Here is a 15,715-nt window from a genome sequence, read left to right on the forward strand (position 1 = left end):
TCGCACCTTTTTTTTTTTCGTTATTTTGTTTTCGCTTCTTTTTTCCCCCAAAATTTGCCACGCGATTTGCCAACTTTCCCAAAATTTGCCACGATTTGCCAATTTAGGGAAATTTGCCAAAATTTGCAGATCGCCCTGATATTTGCGGCCGCAAAAAATGCAGATGCAGGAAAAAGAATCACCAACTCCCCCCCCCCCCCCCCTTCAATAATAGTCTATGCATTTGACTGTTTCCTCTCTCAGCAAAGGATTCCAGCCACGGCCAGGACAAAACCAAGTAATCTCATTCTTAAGACAAAGACAAGAGAGCAACATGGGAAAGGGAAACAGAGACAGGGTAAAGAAGACATAGCAAGAATTACCACCATGGGAGGTCGTGAGACCCCGCCCCCGAAATCCTAGGTCAATTGATTGACTCCACCCTGAGATTCCATGTCAAACAACAGGACCCCGCGTTCCTAAGTCAACAAACCCCACCCCGAGATCCTATGTTTTTGTTTGTTTCAAGGGTTTTACGGCGCTTGCAACACATTAAGGTCATATCAGCGCCAGTATAAAGGAAGAAAATGGGAAAGTAAAAAGTTCTTGAATTACATTAAAGCACTCAAGAAAAGGGAAGACAAAGGGGAATTAATTCAAATAGGAAATAGATGTAGATTCCAAGAGCACACTATCGGTGGACTTAGTTTGAGATCACCTAAAAGTCTCACCTTGACACTAGCACTAGCACTAGATCCCACTATGAGGTTTGTTTGTTTGTTTTGTTTTTTAGGTGTTTAACGGCGCTTTCGACACTATTTAGGTCATTTAAGCGCCCGTTTCTGTCTTTCATCAATCTTTTATCGGCCCCGAGGGGCCACAGCTGATCAAAACGTGTACTGTTGTAATAAAATCTTTATAAAATCATAATAGTTACATGTTTGTTAAGTAAAAATATCTATTTACAATTTCTGCAGGAGTTCACATTCCTGCAGATACTTTAAAATTGTAAGCGGATCGACCGACTGGAACAGAGACTTCAAGTCTCTGTTATCATAATGTTGTGACCTTATCTGTTCTAATTCTGTACATTCAATTAAAATGTGTTGAACTGTCAGGTCACAGTTACATGTTCTGCAGAGGGGTTTTTCATCCCTCTCCAGAAGGAAACGGTGAGTGAGGGCAGTATGTCCGATCCGGAGTCGAGTTATTTTTACCTCGTCTCTTCTTTTTAGCCCCGAGTTGGGTCTGGGGCCGAGATCACTTTTAATTTGTTTTAATTTGTTATGTACATCTCGACTCCAGGATCGTTCCCATTCCTTTCGGACATGTTTTTTTATATTGATCTTTAAATCCGCGTGTGGGATTTTACTGCCCACTTGTAATTCTTGGCTCACCGCCTCTTTTGCCAGTCGATCCGCTTCTTCGTTCCCCTGGATACCCACATGACTAGGTACCCAGAGAAAACAAACTTTCTTTTTCTTAATAAATAATTTATTCGCACCTTCCAAGATACTTATGAGTCTTGGATCGGTGCAATAAAAATTTGAGATCCCCTTAAGTATGGACAGCGAGTCAGACAAGATCAAGAATTTATTTTTATTCGATCTCTCAGCCAAACGGAGAGCATTTAGGATTGCTCTCGATTCCGCTGTAAAGATCGAAACATTTCTATCCAGGCGAAGTGATCCTGTGCCTTCCGATGAGTGATAGGCACATCCTACTGCATCTGCGCTCTTTGAACCATCCGTAAATATGTGAGTATGGTTTTTGTATGTTTGTAATATTGCTTTTAGTGTCTGTTTGTAAATATGTGGGTCTGTTTGTGATTTTTCCAGTTTTGTTAGGTCCAAATTTATGTTTGGTCTATGTATGGACCATGGTGGTGTCTTTGCCTGGACGTATGGATGTATCCTATCTAGACTGATGTTCATGTCTGCGATGTCTTTTTTTATTCTGCAACCTAATGGTGGTGTCATTTTTGGGTGCTTACGAAATTTTTCTTCTAGTGTCCTATCCGTGTAGTGTACATGTTGGTGTGCTGGGTTGTCGTGCAGCGATGTGACCTTAGTAACATACTGGAGAGCCAGTTTTTTCCTCCTGAGATGGAGAGGTGGCTCATCTGCCTCAGCATAAAGGCTTGCCACTGGAGAAGTGCGGAAAGCCCCGAGTGCCAAGCGCAGTCCCTGATGATGAATTGGGTCCAGCATGCCTAAGTAGGATGGTTTTGCAGAGCCGTATACAAAAGATGCGTAGTCCAGTTTTGATCGAATAAGGGTTCGGTATATCTTTAGAAGAGTGTTTGTGTCCGAACCCCATTCCATGCTCGACAGAACTCTCATTATTCTCATTGCTTTCATGCATCGCAGTCTGAGATCTTTGATATGGGCGAGGAAATTTAGTTTCCTATCAAAGATCAAACCCAGGAATCGGGCTTCGTCCTTTACCTCAATTCTGGAATTGTTGAGATAAAGGTCAGGCTGTCTAATGCAGGTGCGTTTTCGGCAGAAGTGGACAGCTACTGTTTTTGATGGGGAGAAGGAGAAACCATTGAGATTTGCCCACTCCGACAGTTTGTTTAGTTGGAGTTGTAACTGTCTCTCAATGGTGTCCATACTCGATTTACTTCGATAGCATACAAGAAAGTCATCAACATATAAGGAACAGTCAACATTCTGTCTCATTGCATTCACTATTGAGTTTATTTTAATCTCAAACAGAATGGGAGACAGAATGCTACCCTGTGGAACTCCCTCTTCCTGATCAAATGGATCAGAAAAGGTGGATCCTGCTTTGACCTGAAAGGATCTGTTGTTTAAAAATGCTCTGACAAACATTGGAAGGTTTCCTCGTAGACCAAGTTTGTGCAGATCTTTGAGGATTCCGAATTTCCAAGTTGTGTCAAAGGCCTTCTCAAGGTCAAAGAAGATTGCTACCAAGTGCTCACCTTTGGCAAAGGCCTCACGAATGAAGCTCTCTAGTCGAACAAGGTGATCAACAGTTGATCTGTTCTTTCGAAAGCCACATTGGAGGTCGGAGAGGGAGTTGTTGTGTTCCAAGTAGAACATCAGACGCTTGTTGACCATTTTCTCCATCAGCTTGCATAGGCAGCTGGTGAGGGAGATTGGTCGGTAGTTTGAAGCGTCCGAATGGTCTTTCCCAGGTTTTGGGATTGGAATCACGGTGGCCAGATTCCAACTAGGTGGAAAAGTCTGTGTTGTCCATATCTTGTTATAGATATTCAAAAGGACAACCAGACTACCTTGTGGAAGATGTCGGAGTATTTCATAACTGATGTTGTCAGGACCCGGTGCTGTGACATTTGTGTCACGGAGGCAGGCACCCAACTCCTCAAGTGTAAATGGTTTGTTGTAGTCTTCAGTGTTTGTAGATGTTAAGTTTATTGGTGTGTTTTCTGCGTTTTGTTTATGGCGCAGAAATTGTGGTGTGTGGTGTGCAGACGAGGAGTTGTGCGCCAGCCTCTCGGCCAGAGTGTTGGCAATTTCTTGTTCTGTTTCAGCCACGGATCCATCGGGACGTGTCAAGTGATTTAGTGAATCATTATCGGATCCCTTCAGTTTCCGTAACATCTTCCACACCCTATTCAGGGGTGTCTGGCTATTTATTTTTGAGACAAAGTTTTGGAAGGATCTCCGTTTGTTTTCTCGGAAGATCTTCCTACACTTTGCTCGTAGTTTCCTAAATGTTGCGAAATTCTCAGGGATTGGGAATCTCATCGCTTTCCTGTATGCTTTTTTCTTCTCCCGTAGGGCCGCTCGACATTCCTCTGAAAACCAGGGATTGTGTTTTCTCGGTCTACCAGAGGTTGTTGGTATTGTCGAGCTGCAGATATTTGTTAAAATATTTTTGAATTTGTCATAGCTGTCCACCTCTGTCGTAAGGAGTCTGTGACACTCCTGTGAGAAAGTTTCCCAATCTGCTCGCCGTACACTCCAACATTTGGGCTGTGGGGCCCTTGAAGTCGGGGTGATGTCGAGGCAGACTGGAAAATGGTGAGAACCGTGATCGTCATCGATCACAGTCCAGGAGAGCTCTGGAGCTAATGTAGGATCACAGAAAGTGAGATCGATGGCAGACGTGGTAAGATTGTGAATATTTACCCGTGTTGCCTCGAGACCGTTTGCCAAGTATACATCCATTTTCATTATGAAAGCCTCCACTGCCTTTCCCCTCTGGTTTGTGTCTGTGTTTCCCCAGAGAGGACTGTGAGCATTGAAATCTCCCATTATCACATAGGGAGGGGGGAGTTGGTTTAGAACTCCCTCTAGCTCGGCAGACTGGAGGCGATGATCTGGTGGGATGTACACAGAGCAGATGGTGATTGGTCTGTGCAATGTCACTCTCACTGCTATTGCCTGTAGATTTGTTTTCATTGGTATCAAGCGGTGGGGGGTGCTCTTCTTCGTGAGAATTGAAACTCCCCCACACGCTATCTGGCCATCAGAGTGAATCAGATGATTGGCCGTATATCCTTTTACTGTGTAGTCGTCTGCTGGTAATTTTGTTTCCTGCAGACAGACTACATCAGGATTCCTCTGGAGGAGGAGGTCCAATTCTGTTCTATTTGATCTGATCCCTCTGATGTTCCAGGAAATTAATCTTGTCTGACCAGGTATCCTAATTTTTTGTGGGGAGGTTAGGCAGTATGCCTGCCTTCAACCCTTTTACTTTTATTCTCCTAGGAGGAGAGACTTCCATAGGAGAAGGAGGCCCTGTGGAGGGCCTCTCGGTTTTTTTAGGGCTGAGTTTTTTTGAACCCTTGGGATTTTTAGGTCCCTCTGGGTTCTTAGATTTTTTGGGGCTTTGAGGCCCCTCAGGGGGATTTGTGGATCCCCCGACTGGTGTTGGTGGCTCCATATTCTGGGAAGGGGTGGAGTTTTGTTTTTGGGGGGATAGAGAGGGCTCACGGGAATGGAGATGGGGGGTGGGTCCAACAGCCACGCCCATGAGGGGGAGAATTTTTTTGTTTGGGGAAGGAGGGGGGGTGGAGGTCGCCTTGGAGGTGGATGTGGAGGGGGCTACAGGTTCCACATCTTGAACCTCCAATGTGTCAAAAAGATTTTTTGACACATTTGCGACCTTGTTTTTAGGTCTTGATGGCTTTTTCTTTTGAGGACTGTCTTTTCTAGTCTGTGCGATTTTGCCATGGCTGTTTTGGTTATTACCAGCAGCCCTGGCAACTTCTGCATAACTCTTGGCAGAAGCAGCGACCTGCCGAGGGGGGCAGATCACTGCTTTTGCCTGAGCAAACGTACCGCCGTAAGTGGCTCTGTATGTCAAGATTGCCTTTTCTTCTTGCCACTTAGGACAATCTTTCGAATGTGCTGCATGCTTGCCTTGGCAGTTCAGACAACAAGGGTCCACTTTGCAGTTTTCCTCATTGTGGTCTTCTTTGCCGCAGCGGGGGCATGTAGCTTTACGGCGGCAGTTTGTTTTAGTATGGCCGTACCGGTGGCAGTTAAAACATCTCATGGGGTTCGGGACGTAAGGCCGAACCTCCAAGTCGAGGTATTCAATTCTTATTCTCGACGGGGGTCTCGGGCTGTCAAAAGTCAGGATCCAGGTGTTGGTCTGGATTGTGTTGTCGCCGCGGCGGATGCTAACCCGCCGAGCTTCGACAACACCCTCCAGTTCCTCAACCATCTCCTGCTCCGAACAGCCTACCAGATCTCTGCTTCTTATGACACCTTTTGACCTATTGAGGCTCCTGTGAGCCTCAACGGTGACTGGGATGTCAGAGAATCTGGTACATTTCAAGAGGTTCTCACTCTCTTGTCGACCCTGCACTTGTATCATTAAAGTGCCAGAGTTGTTCCTGTTCACTGCCTTTGGTGTACCGGCGCCATTTGCTTTGAGTGCCTTGCTGATGGTGAAGATACTCAAAGTGTTCAGTTTGATGTTTTCCTCATTCGGTTGAATTACCAGGAATGGCGAGAATTTTGGGGTTGCCATTCCTGGTAAGTCATCAAGAGTCATCGGGGCAGTCATCTTTCTTTTTTTACCTGTCTGGGGTGGGGCTTTAAGGGGAGAGTTTTTCATATTTTTGGCCATGATATATATAAATTTTTATTCAACCCGGCTATATTGTGCCCACTAGCACGGCTCAGTCCCACACTTGGGGGGTAAGGCACTCACCGAAGCTATACTCCTCAAGTCTGGCCTCCTCTTGTCCTTCCATGGTCCTTGGGAAAAAAAAAAAAAAAAAAAAAAAAAAAAAAAAAAAAGGACTCGAGGGGTGGAGTTGGGGGACGTCCCGCCTCCAGGCCTTTCTCTCGGATTGACCCTAATCTTTGCGTTGCACAAAGACTGACTGCTGATTCAGAGATGACAAACCATGATTAAAAAGAAATTTCATGGGGGACAGGAACTAGATATGGTTTTAAATCTAGTCCTTCCAATCTCTTTGCCTAAATGGAGGGGAGTGCCAAAAAATAGATTTGGCATCTCTGCGTTGGGTAGCTCGGGCCATCTACAAGGTAGGCTACCCACCCGTCTTTAGAGAAGCGTCAAGCCAAAGAGGAGTGTTGGGTAGAAACACCTCGCAAGGTGAACCCCCCTCAGCCTCCAGGATCAATAGCTCCTCCTTATCGGGGTCCTCTCGGAACTGCGCACCCTCAGCAGAAAGGTGCCTGCTGTGCAGGATTTGGAAAGGAATATCTCCTCGTTGAACCTATTTCAACGGTACAGGGTATAGAGATACTGGGGATAGAAGACAGTTAAGAAGGCTTGTTTTCCTCCGTTCTTTCTCTCTCTCTGTCCTGGCAACTCAATTTTGATAAGGAAGGGAAATTTGGAATCATTGGGGAAATGGGGTATGGAATGGAAATCATAGCTCAAATATGGTAAAAGGGGGTGGGATTTGTGCTATGCCATCGCCTTCCCTTGCTCTCTTTAAACTGAAACCGTCATTCCTCAAAACATCTTTTATATACTACGTTCTTGGGATTTGGGGGGAGAAAAAGTTTGGGGATGATTGCCAGGACAAGAAAAATAGCAAAATGGGTGAATGAAGCCATTCTCATAAAAAGGGCTGGGGTGTGGGGGTCTGTGGAGCCACTGTGTCTCTCCATTTTTCTCTCACCAGTCGGGTGGTTTTTCGTTGGTTACCACCAAACCAGAATGGCTCTTTTAGTCGCCTTCTACGACACGCATGAGCTTACGGTGGCTCAATTCTTTTCCCTCTCAGTTGAGGGACCCCGGAGACCACACGGGGTCCACTAAGAGGGATAACCTCAAATGTTTACAAATCATGTGCTTATAATAAAAAATAACAGAGAGAGCTGATTTACAAGGAAAAAAATATCATCTCCCAAAACTTAACTCTACAATTGACTGTCTCTCTCTCAGTCAAGGTATCTGACCAGGACAAAATCAAGTAGTATCATTCCAAGACAAAGACAGAAAGCAAGTTGGAAAACCGATATAGGGGGATAGAAGACAGTAAGAACCTCCCTGCCCACTATGGGAGGTCAGGAACCCGAGATCCTAGGTCAAACCTCACCCCGAGACCTTGTCATAAGACCCCACCCCGAGATCTGAGAGACATTCAGCCCGTGTGTCTAGTTTTTAGACCACCTACAAGTCCTACCTACTATACACTTCACTAAGGCAGGTGGATACACTCGTATGATTACAAAATGCATCTCAATAAGTAAAAAAAAAACAACAAAAAAACACACATGTGGATAGACGATATACAAAGAAAAAGGAAGATCATTTGATAAGGATTTATCCATTTGGCTGTAACTCTCTCAGAAGAAGTATCCACGCAAGGCCCAGCAAGTGACCTCCTGCCCACCAGGAGATGTCAGAAGACTCCACCCGGTGGTCACCACCAACCACTCGTAATACCTACAATTCTTATACTTATATTATCTATACATCAATCTCAACAAATACGAAATGTGATCAGGAAATAACTTTTATTTGAATCATCGTTTACACACTGTGTCTCAACAAGTTCAACACGGAATTACATCATGCAGAAATATTCCATAACACACTGTGGGTAATACGACAACACAGCAACTTGTGAACTTTATATTAAAAAAAAAACAACAAAACAAGCAAACAAAAAAACAATAACACCCTCACCCCCTCCCCCAAAAAACTAACAAAAATACCCCAACAAAATAATTCAACACTATTTAGGTCATTTCAGCACCCGTTTCTGGCTTTTATCAATTTTTATCGGCCTGCATGTAGTTTGTGTATGTTTGTAATATTGCTTTTTAGAGTCTGTTTTGATATCTGAGGGTCTGTTTGTGGTTTTTCGGGTTTTGTTAAATCCAACTTTATGTTTGGTCTATGTATGGACCATGGTGGTGTCTCTGCCTGGAATATCTATAACAAGATATGGACAACACAGACTTTTCCACCTAGTTGTGAAGACAGTCTAGCCGCATTTAAAAAGGATGTGGCTGTACAGACAGACATTTCAAGTTCCCATCTTGATGCTGAGCAGAAAACACTTGAGGACACAATAAAAGATCTTGTTGAAACACATAAAAAAACTTCAGAAAGTTACGTTTGATGAATGTGGATTTAAGGATGGTTGCACTCATGAGATTCTTTTATTATTGTTTAGTTTCTGTTTCATAAGTTTCTAAATCTTGTGAACTGAAGATGGATGGAAAAAGTGAAACCTCGAGTTGATAAAACCAGGCCAGAGAAGATGAGGTTTCTTAGGGAATCGTTATATAGTTTTTCCCATTGTGAAGACATTTTAGCTGAAGCTATTTTTCGCTTTCGACAAGCTTTCTGATGAGATTCTATTTTTATTGTTTAAGTTTCTGTTTCTTAAGTTTCTAAATATACTGTGATTGTGAACAGAAGATGGATGGAAAAAGAGAAGCCTGGAATTTATAAAACCAGGTCAAAGAAGATGAGGTTTCTTGGGTTCATGAACCGTTATATATTTTTCCAGATCAAATGTCCAATTAGATATTTCTAAAATCCTTTTTGCAAGTTCAAATGTCCAATATGTAAGATTCAACAACACTTCGATTAAAGACACTAACAATTTATTTTTCCATCAGGGTACAATAATCATAATTTTAAAAAGTAGTCATTCAGAGCCATTGGGCCCATGGAGCTGGAATTTGTTTTTTGTTGTTTTTGTTTTTAAGGGTTTAACGGCGCTTGCAACACATTAAGGTCATATCAGTATTATCAGCGCCAGAAAAAAGGAAGAAAATGGGATAGTAAACAGTTCTAGAATTACAATAAAGCATCCAAGAAAAGGGAAGACAAAGGGGAATTGGTTCAAATAAGAAACAGGTGTAGATTCCAAAAGCACACTATCAAAGTACTTAGTTTGAGATCACTAAAAGTCTCATCAAAACACAAGCACAGGTCCCCGCTAAGAGGAACACACTCAAATGTTTTACAAATCATACATAATATAAAGAAACATAATGCAGTGCGTAACAGAGAGATGATTTACAAGGACAAAAATATCATCTCTCAAAACTCTAACTAAACATTTGACTGTTTCCCTCCCAGCCAGGGTTTCCGGCCAGGGCCTGGACAAAACCAAGTAATCTCATTCCAAGACAAAAATAGAAAGCATGTTGGAAAACAGATATAGGTGGGTAGAAGAAACAGTAAGTACCTCCCTGCCCACTATGGGAGGTCAGGAACTCCACCCAGGAGCTGGAATTTATCCCGGTTTCTATAGCATAAACCAGACAATAGCAATTGCTTGATATCCCTTGTATAGGACGCTAGTCTATTGCAAAGTACTTTCCACCAAATCAAAATCTAACAGACTCAGCTACCCATTCACTGCTGGGAGGACAGGGAGGGTCATGATATGATGTGTAGGAAATATAATGAGTACTGATATTGACTAACGCCTAGCTTAGTATGTGAATTGTCCAAACTCATTGTTTTAGTTGTAGACATGGTCAAATAAATAAATCTCATTTAACTAAAATCAAGTGTGTTATCGTAAATCATCTAAGTCAGGTCAAATTCAATGAGCATCACGAGAGAGAATTACATGGTGTCAAAGTAAAAAACCAAGTTCAGATAAGCATTTATAGAATATTTGCCCATTTATTCGTATAAATTATTGCCAAAAAAATGGATGCTCTCAGACCATCATGTATGGATTTTGATTACAACAGGCCCCGAGGCGGTAAGCGTAAACGTCACATTCCCCAACTGTGATTTTAACTCAACTGATCCCGTTTATTACAATATTAATAAGAACAGGCCTCGGGAGGCAAACAGAAACAACACAACATTCCACTGGTGACAACTCGTCGTCCACCCCGCCCCCACCACCAACACTTGTAACTGTGCCGACCACAAAAAGTATCACAGCTGACAACAATAACATTGTTATTGGTCTTTTTAAATGTACAGTCCTGTTGTAATAAAACGGAAGAACTAAATGACTTATTAACTGAGAAGAACTTTGACATACTATTTATAGTAGAGACATGGCTCTCACAGTCTGGATACGACCCAGTTGCAAAGGCAATGACACCCCCTGGGTACCAATTTAGATTGTATCCAAGGAAAGATCAGCAATGTCCTGGGGTGCGAGTGGAGAAGCAAGGATTATTTTTAAAAATTAAAGATACCTGCACCTCTCTTCGGAGACAGAGAAATAAAGTGTCCAAAGCTTACAATGTAAAACGTGTCAATTACAAGATTCAGAGAAAAGACGTGATGTCAGAAAAAAGGCAGACTGAATTAAGAAGTTGTTGGAGAGGCGGGTGAAGGCTTTAGAGTGGGTGGGGGAAAGGACTTATTTTCTTAAGACATTGGAAAAGGAGAAGAGAAAACGAATCAATACAGAGATTGCGCTAAACAAAGCGAAATTAAAATTTAAAAACCTGGAGGCTTTGTTACGGAGTGAACAAGATAGAATTCTAATTTTGGAAAGTGAATTGGAACACCCAACAAATGGAGATGACGATGTTATCAATATTCACACAGGACAGTATTGCGACAACATGCGACTGGCAATTTATAAATGCTTGGTCGGCAATGTTCCAGTGGAGAGAGCTGGCGACTTGATTTTATGGATCTTCTCCGTTATTCACAACCAACAGCTTTCCTGTGCTCTGGGACCCTTGACAGTTTGCCGTATGGCTCATGAGCTTGGTGTGCTGTCCGACCTCAAAACTGCAGAAGCCATGTTTTTTGTCGAAGAACACTACGCTTGCACCTCCATTAAGGGCACTCATGTGAATGATGTCCACATTGTTACTTCACATAAGAAAACTATGGACCTGCAGGTTGGTCACTTGTCCGGTGGAACGACAGAGGCTTATTTCAACCACATAGTCGACACCCTCATGGGAATTAATGCATCATATACTGACCAGACAATGCAGGATGTTTTAAGCAGATTTTATACCAGCATAACCTGTACCCTGACAGACAGAGCTGCCGTTAACCACTGTGTCAGTGCCAAGTTGAGTATGCTCCTGAACAAAGAACTGGTAGAGCTAAACTGTAATGTCCATCCAATCGACGGGTTAGCCTCAACAACTAGAAAAGCATTTGGTATTCGTGACAGAGCTGAAAATGTACCAAGCAATGTATATGGCTAACTTTATTTATTGTTTTTCAAAACTTAGGTATAAAGCAAGTTCTGGTGATCCTGCAGGATTCAAATTATTTTTAGAAAGATCTGGACTGAGACAAGGCATTCTTCCTCGGTATGTGGGGAAACTGGCTCCATGTTTTCTTTCACTCTGCAGGCATCATTTACAGCCTAAAGGAATCACTCACCGCCTACCTGAAGAAGTATTGCACTGCAAGCCAGATTCCCCTGTCCCTTCTCGGAGACCTGAGTAATAATGATATATTGGTGCAGGTGAAAGTTCTAGGTCTATTTAGGAAGGTCTTGACTGGACCCTGGATGTGCCTCTTCTACAAGAACCCAGAACAGAAGAGACATTTGGAAATGGTTCCGTATATGAAAGGATGCATAAATTATCTACATGAGCTCTCTGCTGACCCTTCTAAATGGCTTGAAGACAGTGACGATGTCTTCGGAGTCCCCATTGCAGCTGACAGCGTTTATCTAGCTCTGAAGAAGGACCCTGATGCAGAATCCTTTCCCGGCATAGTTAAATGTGTGTTCTTCCATGCTTGCCACACTAAAGAGACAACTAGCTCCATATATAGAAGGCCGTTTTAGCCAACCAACACCTTCCATGTTGTCACGGACATCTTCAGCGGCTCTCAACAACATTGCTGCAGAGGGCATTTTAGGAATGTTTGACGCCTTGTCCCGAGAGGCTCCCAATGCAACTGTTGGCTTTGTTGACAGTAAAGTTAAGGCTACGATAAATGGCATCCTCAAATATGTAATGGAGAAAGGGCAACTTGTGAAACAACAGATGCTGCAATACGCCATCAAGAGGGCCCCAGTAGTAATCAAAGAGAGGAAGGGGAGGCATAAAGAAAACCTTTTTGCCGCTCAAGAATGACAAACTTTGAAAGCGCAACAGAGAGATGCAACTGCCAGACGCAAAGTAGAGAAGGACATCAAAGCTTTACTTCTAAAGGAAAATCATGCTGGAATCCTCAATGAAGTGGATGCAGGTTTGGGTAGTTTTGTATCCAGCTTATTGTCCGGCACAATTCCTTCTTCCTCCTTTCTCCATATCTGGGATGTTGATGGTGAGGATACTATGTTCCATGGCACAGTCTGTGGTTTCAAAGTCGTCAGGAAAATACGTCTTTGTTGATAGACTACGCAGCTGAAAAGGGAGATGGCACCAGGTCTACAGTGACCCTAAGCGAGATAGTCACAGACAGTCTCATGGGCGATCTGGTTGTCCATCAATGCAAGCATGGATGAAGAAAGTCGGCATGACATTGATATGGAACTACAAAGATAATGTTCCAAATTTCAACTCATTAAGCCTTCTCTTTGGATTGTAAAGAGGTGAGATAATGAGAGAAAGTGCTCATTTTGGCTCATTAATTTGTTAATAATTCTTGCTTATAAATCTCAAAATTACGTCAACTCAATATGTAGAGCCTTATTGCATTCCTTATCACATCTTTTTGCTGTACAAGACAAAAAATCTTTGAATTTTTTGTTGTTTACGTGTGTACATATATAGGGTCAATAGCACTGAAAATGTAGGTGCCTAGTCAATGAAAATTATATTATTTTTCTTTTCATAGTATTTGTTACATCTGAATTTTTCATGCAATTCCAACAAACAGTTTGTTTTTTATGACCAAAAATGTTAAAATTTCAGTCGTCGACTTGGGTAAATGCCCATTTCCGCTCGTTTACTTGTTCATAATTGGAGTTAGACACTCATAATTTAAGCTGTCGAATCAATGTTAAGAACTTTATTACATTTCTCAACCTTTTCCATGTCTTTTCTCCCAGTTTGTGCAAATTAATCCACATCTTTTTGCTGTTCAATGAAAAAAATCTTTGAATTTTTTGAGGAAATCTTTGACTTTTTTTGTTTCTGGGTGCACAGTTAGGTTCAATAACACTGAAAATGTAGGTGCCTACTCAATGAAAATGATGTTATTATAGTTCTTTTCATAGTTTTGGTTAAATCTGACAGTTTCATGCAATTCCGACAAACGGTCTGTTTCTTATGACATAAAATGTTACAATTTCGTCCATTTTCGGTCACGGATTTGGGTACGTACTTGTAAAGAACTGCCTTCTAGGTAACAAAGGGAGATAGTTGTCCTACCCACCAAGGTCTCGGGTAGAATCCAACCTATATAATTAAATGATTTATGAGTGTAGGATGGGTGTTGGAATAGGGACTCTCTTGCATTCGCCGTGGGTGGTGTAGACTATGAAGGCAATGAAAGAACGGGGGGTTATCATGTTCCATCAGTGTTAAGACACCCTCATCAATCTTATGCAGCAACCGAGATAGTTTGAGATACCTTGAGATACCGTTAGATACCCTGTCCTATGTTTCGGCTTGGGTCGATGTTCAACTGGCAGTCTGCGATTTGAGGTCGAAGAAGAAAGACCTGTACAGCCTGTGTGTTGGCTGGAATTCTGTTTGGCTACGTTGAAGCCACAGTGAAAAAGGGCCCAAAGTGGCCATTGTTTTATGTCGCACCCAAATATGGGCTCTCAGGCGATATGTGTTGGCCAGCAATGTGTTTTAGGCTGTATTGTAGCCGAAGTGGGCCTAATATGGCCAGTATTTTGTGTATCGTACCCGGTTATGGGCTCTAAGCGATATTGTGTTTTGTTTGTGCTCAGTGAGATTATATAAATTTATATTTAGATATATATGGTTTTGATGTGCTGAGTAATCATCAAGTGATTAAGTGATTAATATCGTAAAATTATTTCACAGTTAAAAATAATATAAAGTTTTATTGTTTTATTGAATAATTAATTCAATGAGTTAAATTGTGTTAAAATTGAGAACGTGACCTCAGTTAAATGAATTATTTTAAAGTAAATAATAATTGATCACTTACGCTATCATTGTGTCTATGTTAATTTCATTTTTACTAATATATCTATATCTATCTTCTAATATAGTGAAGAGCTGATGGGGCTAGGACATAGCGCCCGGTAAATGTGTTTGCATCTTTTAAACAATATAGTTTTGACGGGGCTAGGACATAGCGCCCGGTAAATGTGTTTGCATCTTTTAAACAATATAGTTTTGACGGGGCTAGGACATAGCGCCCGGTAAATGTGTTTGCATCTTTTAAACAATATAGTTTTGACGGGGCTAGGACATAGCGCCCGGTAAATGTGTTTGCATCTTTTGAACAATATAATTTTGACGGGCTATGACGTAGTGCCCATAATATTTATATGAACTTTGTAATGTTTTGACGGGGCTAGGACATAGCGCCCGGTAATTGTGGTTGAACAATAATGAAAACTTTGACAGCGCCCGATAACTGTTTTTGAGAAATATGAACAATATAATTTTTGACAGCGCCCGATAACTGTTTTTGAGAAATGTGAACAATATAAGTTTTGACGAGGCTAGAAAGTAGAGCCAGATGTGTTTGAACCTAGGACTTCATATATAGGACTACTCCCCGCCCCCCATACTAAATCCTACGGGGCCGTTCGTTTTTTTCCTATATAACAGTACCCCTGTCGTCAGGCTTTAATGATATGCAGATGTCGGTGACAATCAAAGGCATTCCTTTCTCGCCTTTCCCGCAACCGTTTCCCCATCGTGTGGGGAAGTGATGTCACTTTTACGTCATCAAAGAAATTCCTTAATTGACCGGCTCACCAGTAAGACGACCGTTCTTCCGACAATACTGTCTTTAAAGTAATGGCTACAGTTAAGATACTGCTATTTACTACGAAGGTAGTATTTCCCACACAAAAACGGTCAAATTTCACACATATCTACAAGTTGCAGCATGAAACGAAAAGGCAACGAGTAGAATACTGCTATTCTACTAGGAAGAAGTGTCAAGACGTTAAGTCATATTTGGTGTGTGGGTAGTGCTGTCAGATGGCCACGCGTATGATCAAAATTGACACACGGAGAATCGCGTATATTATTATTAATTAAAATTTTCTTTTTTTGAAATAAAACAAGTCTTTTCCTAGGTTAGTCGATAAAAAAATCAAAATCGATGTCTTTTAGGGAGGTCAGAGTGTTTGAAGTGTTTGGCCACATGAGGTTCTATTTTGGTCACTTTTGCAGTCTAAATTGGCTTAGAACTCTGGCCATCTGGCATCCCTGTTTGTGAGAACAGAAGTGTA

General features: G+C 41.9%; 1 protein-coding gene across 1 annotated transcript; it reads left to right on the plus strand.

Moving 5' to 3' along the window:
* Positions 1–10,967: 10,967 nt before the first annotated feature.
* On the plus strand, positions 10,968–15,103 carry LOC144959450 (uncharacterized). The gene has a single exon (XM_078892042.1). The coding sequence runs from the start codon at positions 10,968–10,970 to the stop codon at positions 11,568–11,570; it is 603 nt and encodes a 200-aa protein (XP_078748168.1). The 3' UTR covers positions 11,571–15,103.
* The last annotated feature ends 612 nt before the right edge of the window (positions 15,104–15,715 follow it).

Source organism: Berghia stephanieae, chromosome 14 (genome assembly GCF_034508935.2).
Source record: "Berghia stephanieae isolate SIO BIC M18660-M18661 chromosome 14, UCSD_Bste_1.3, whole genome shotgun sequence".
NCBI lineage: Eukaryota > Metazoa > Mollusca > Gastropoda > Nudibranchia > Aeolidiidae > Berghia > Berghia stephanieae.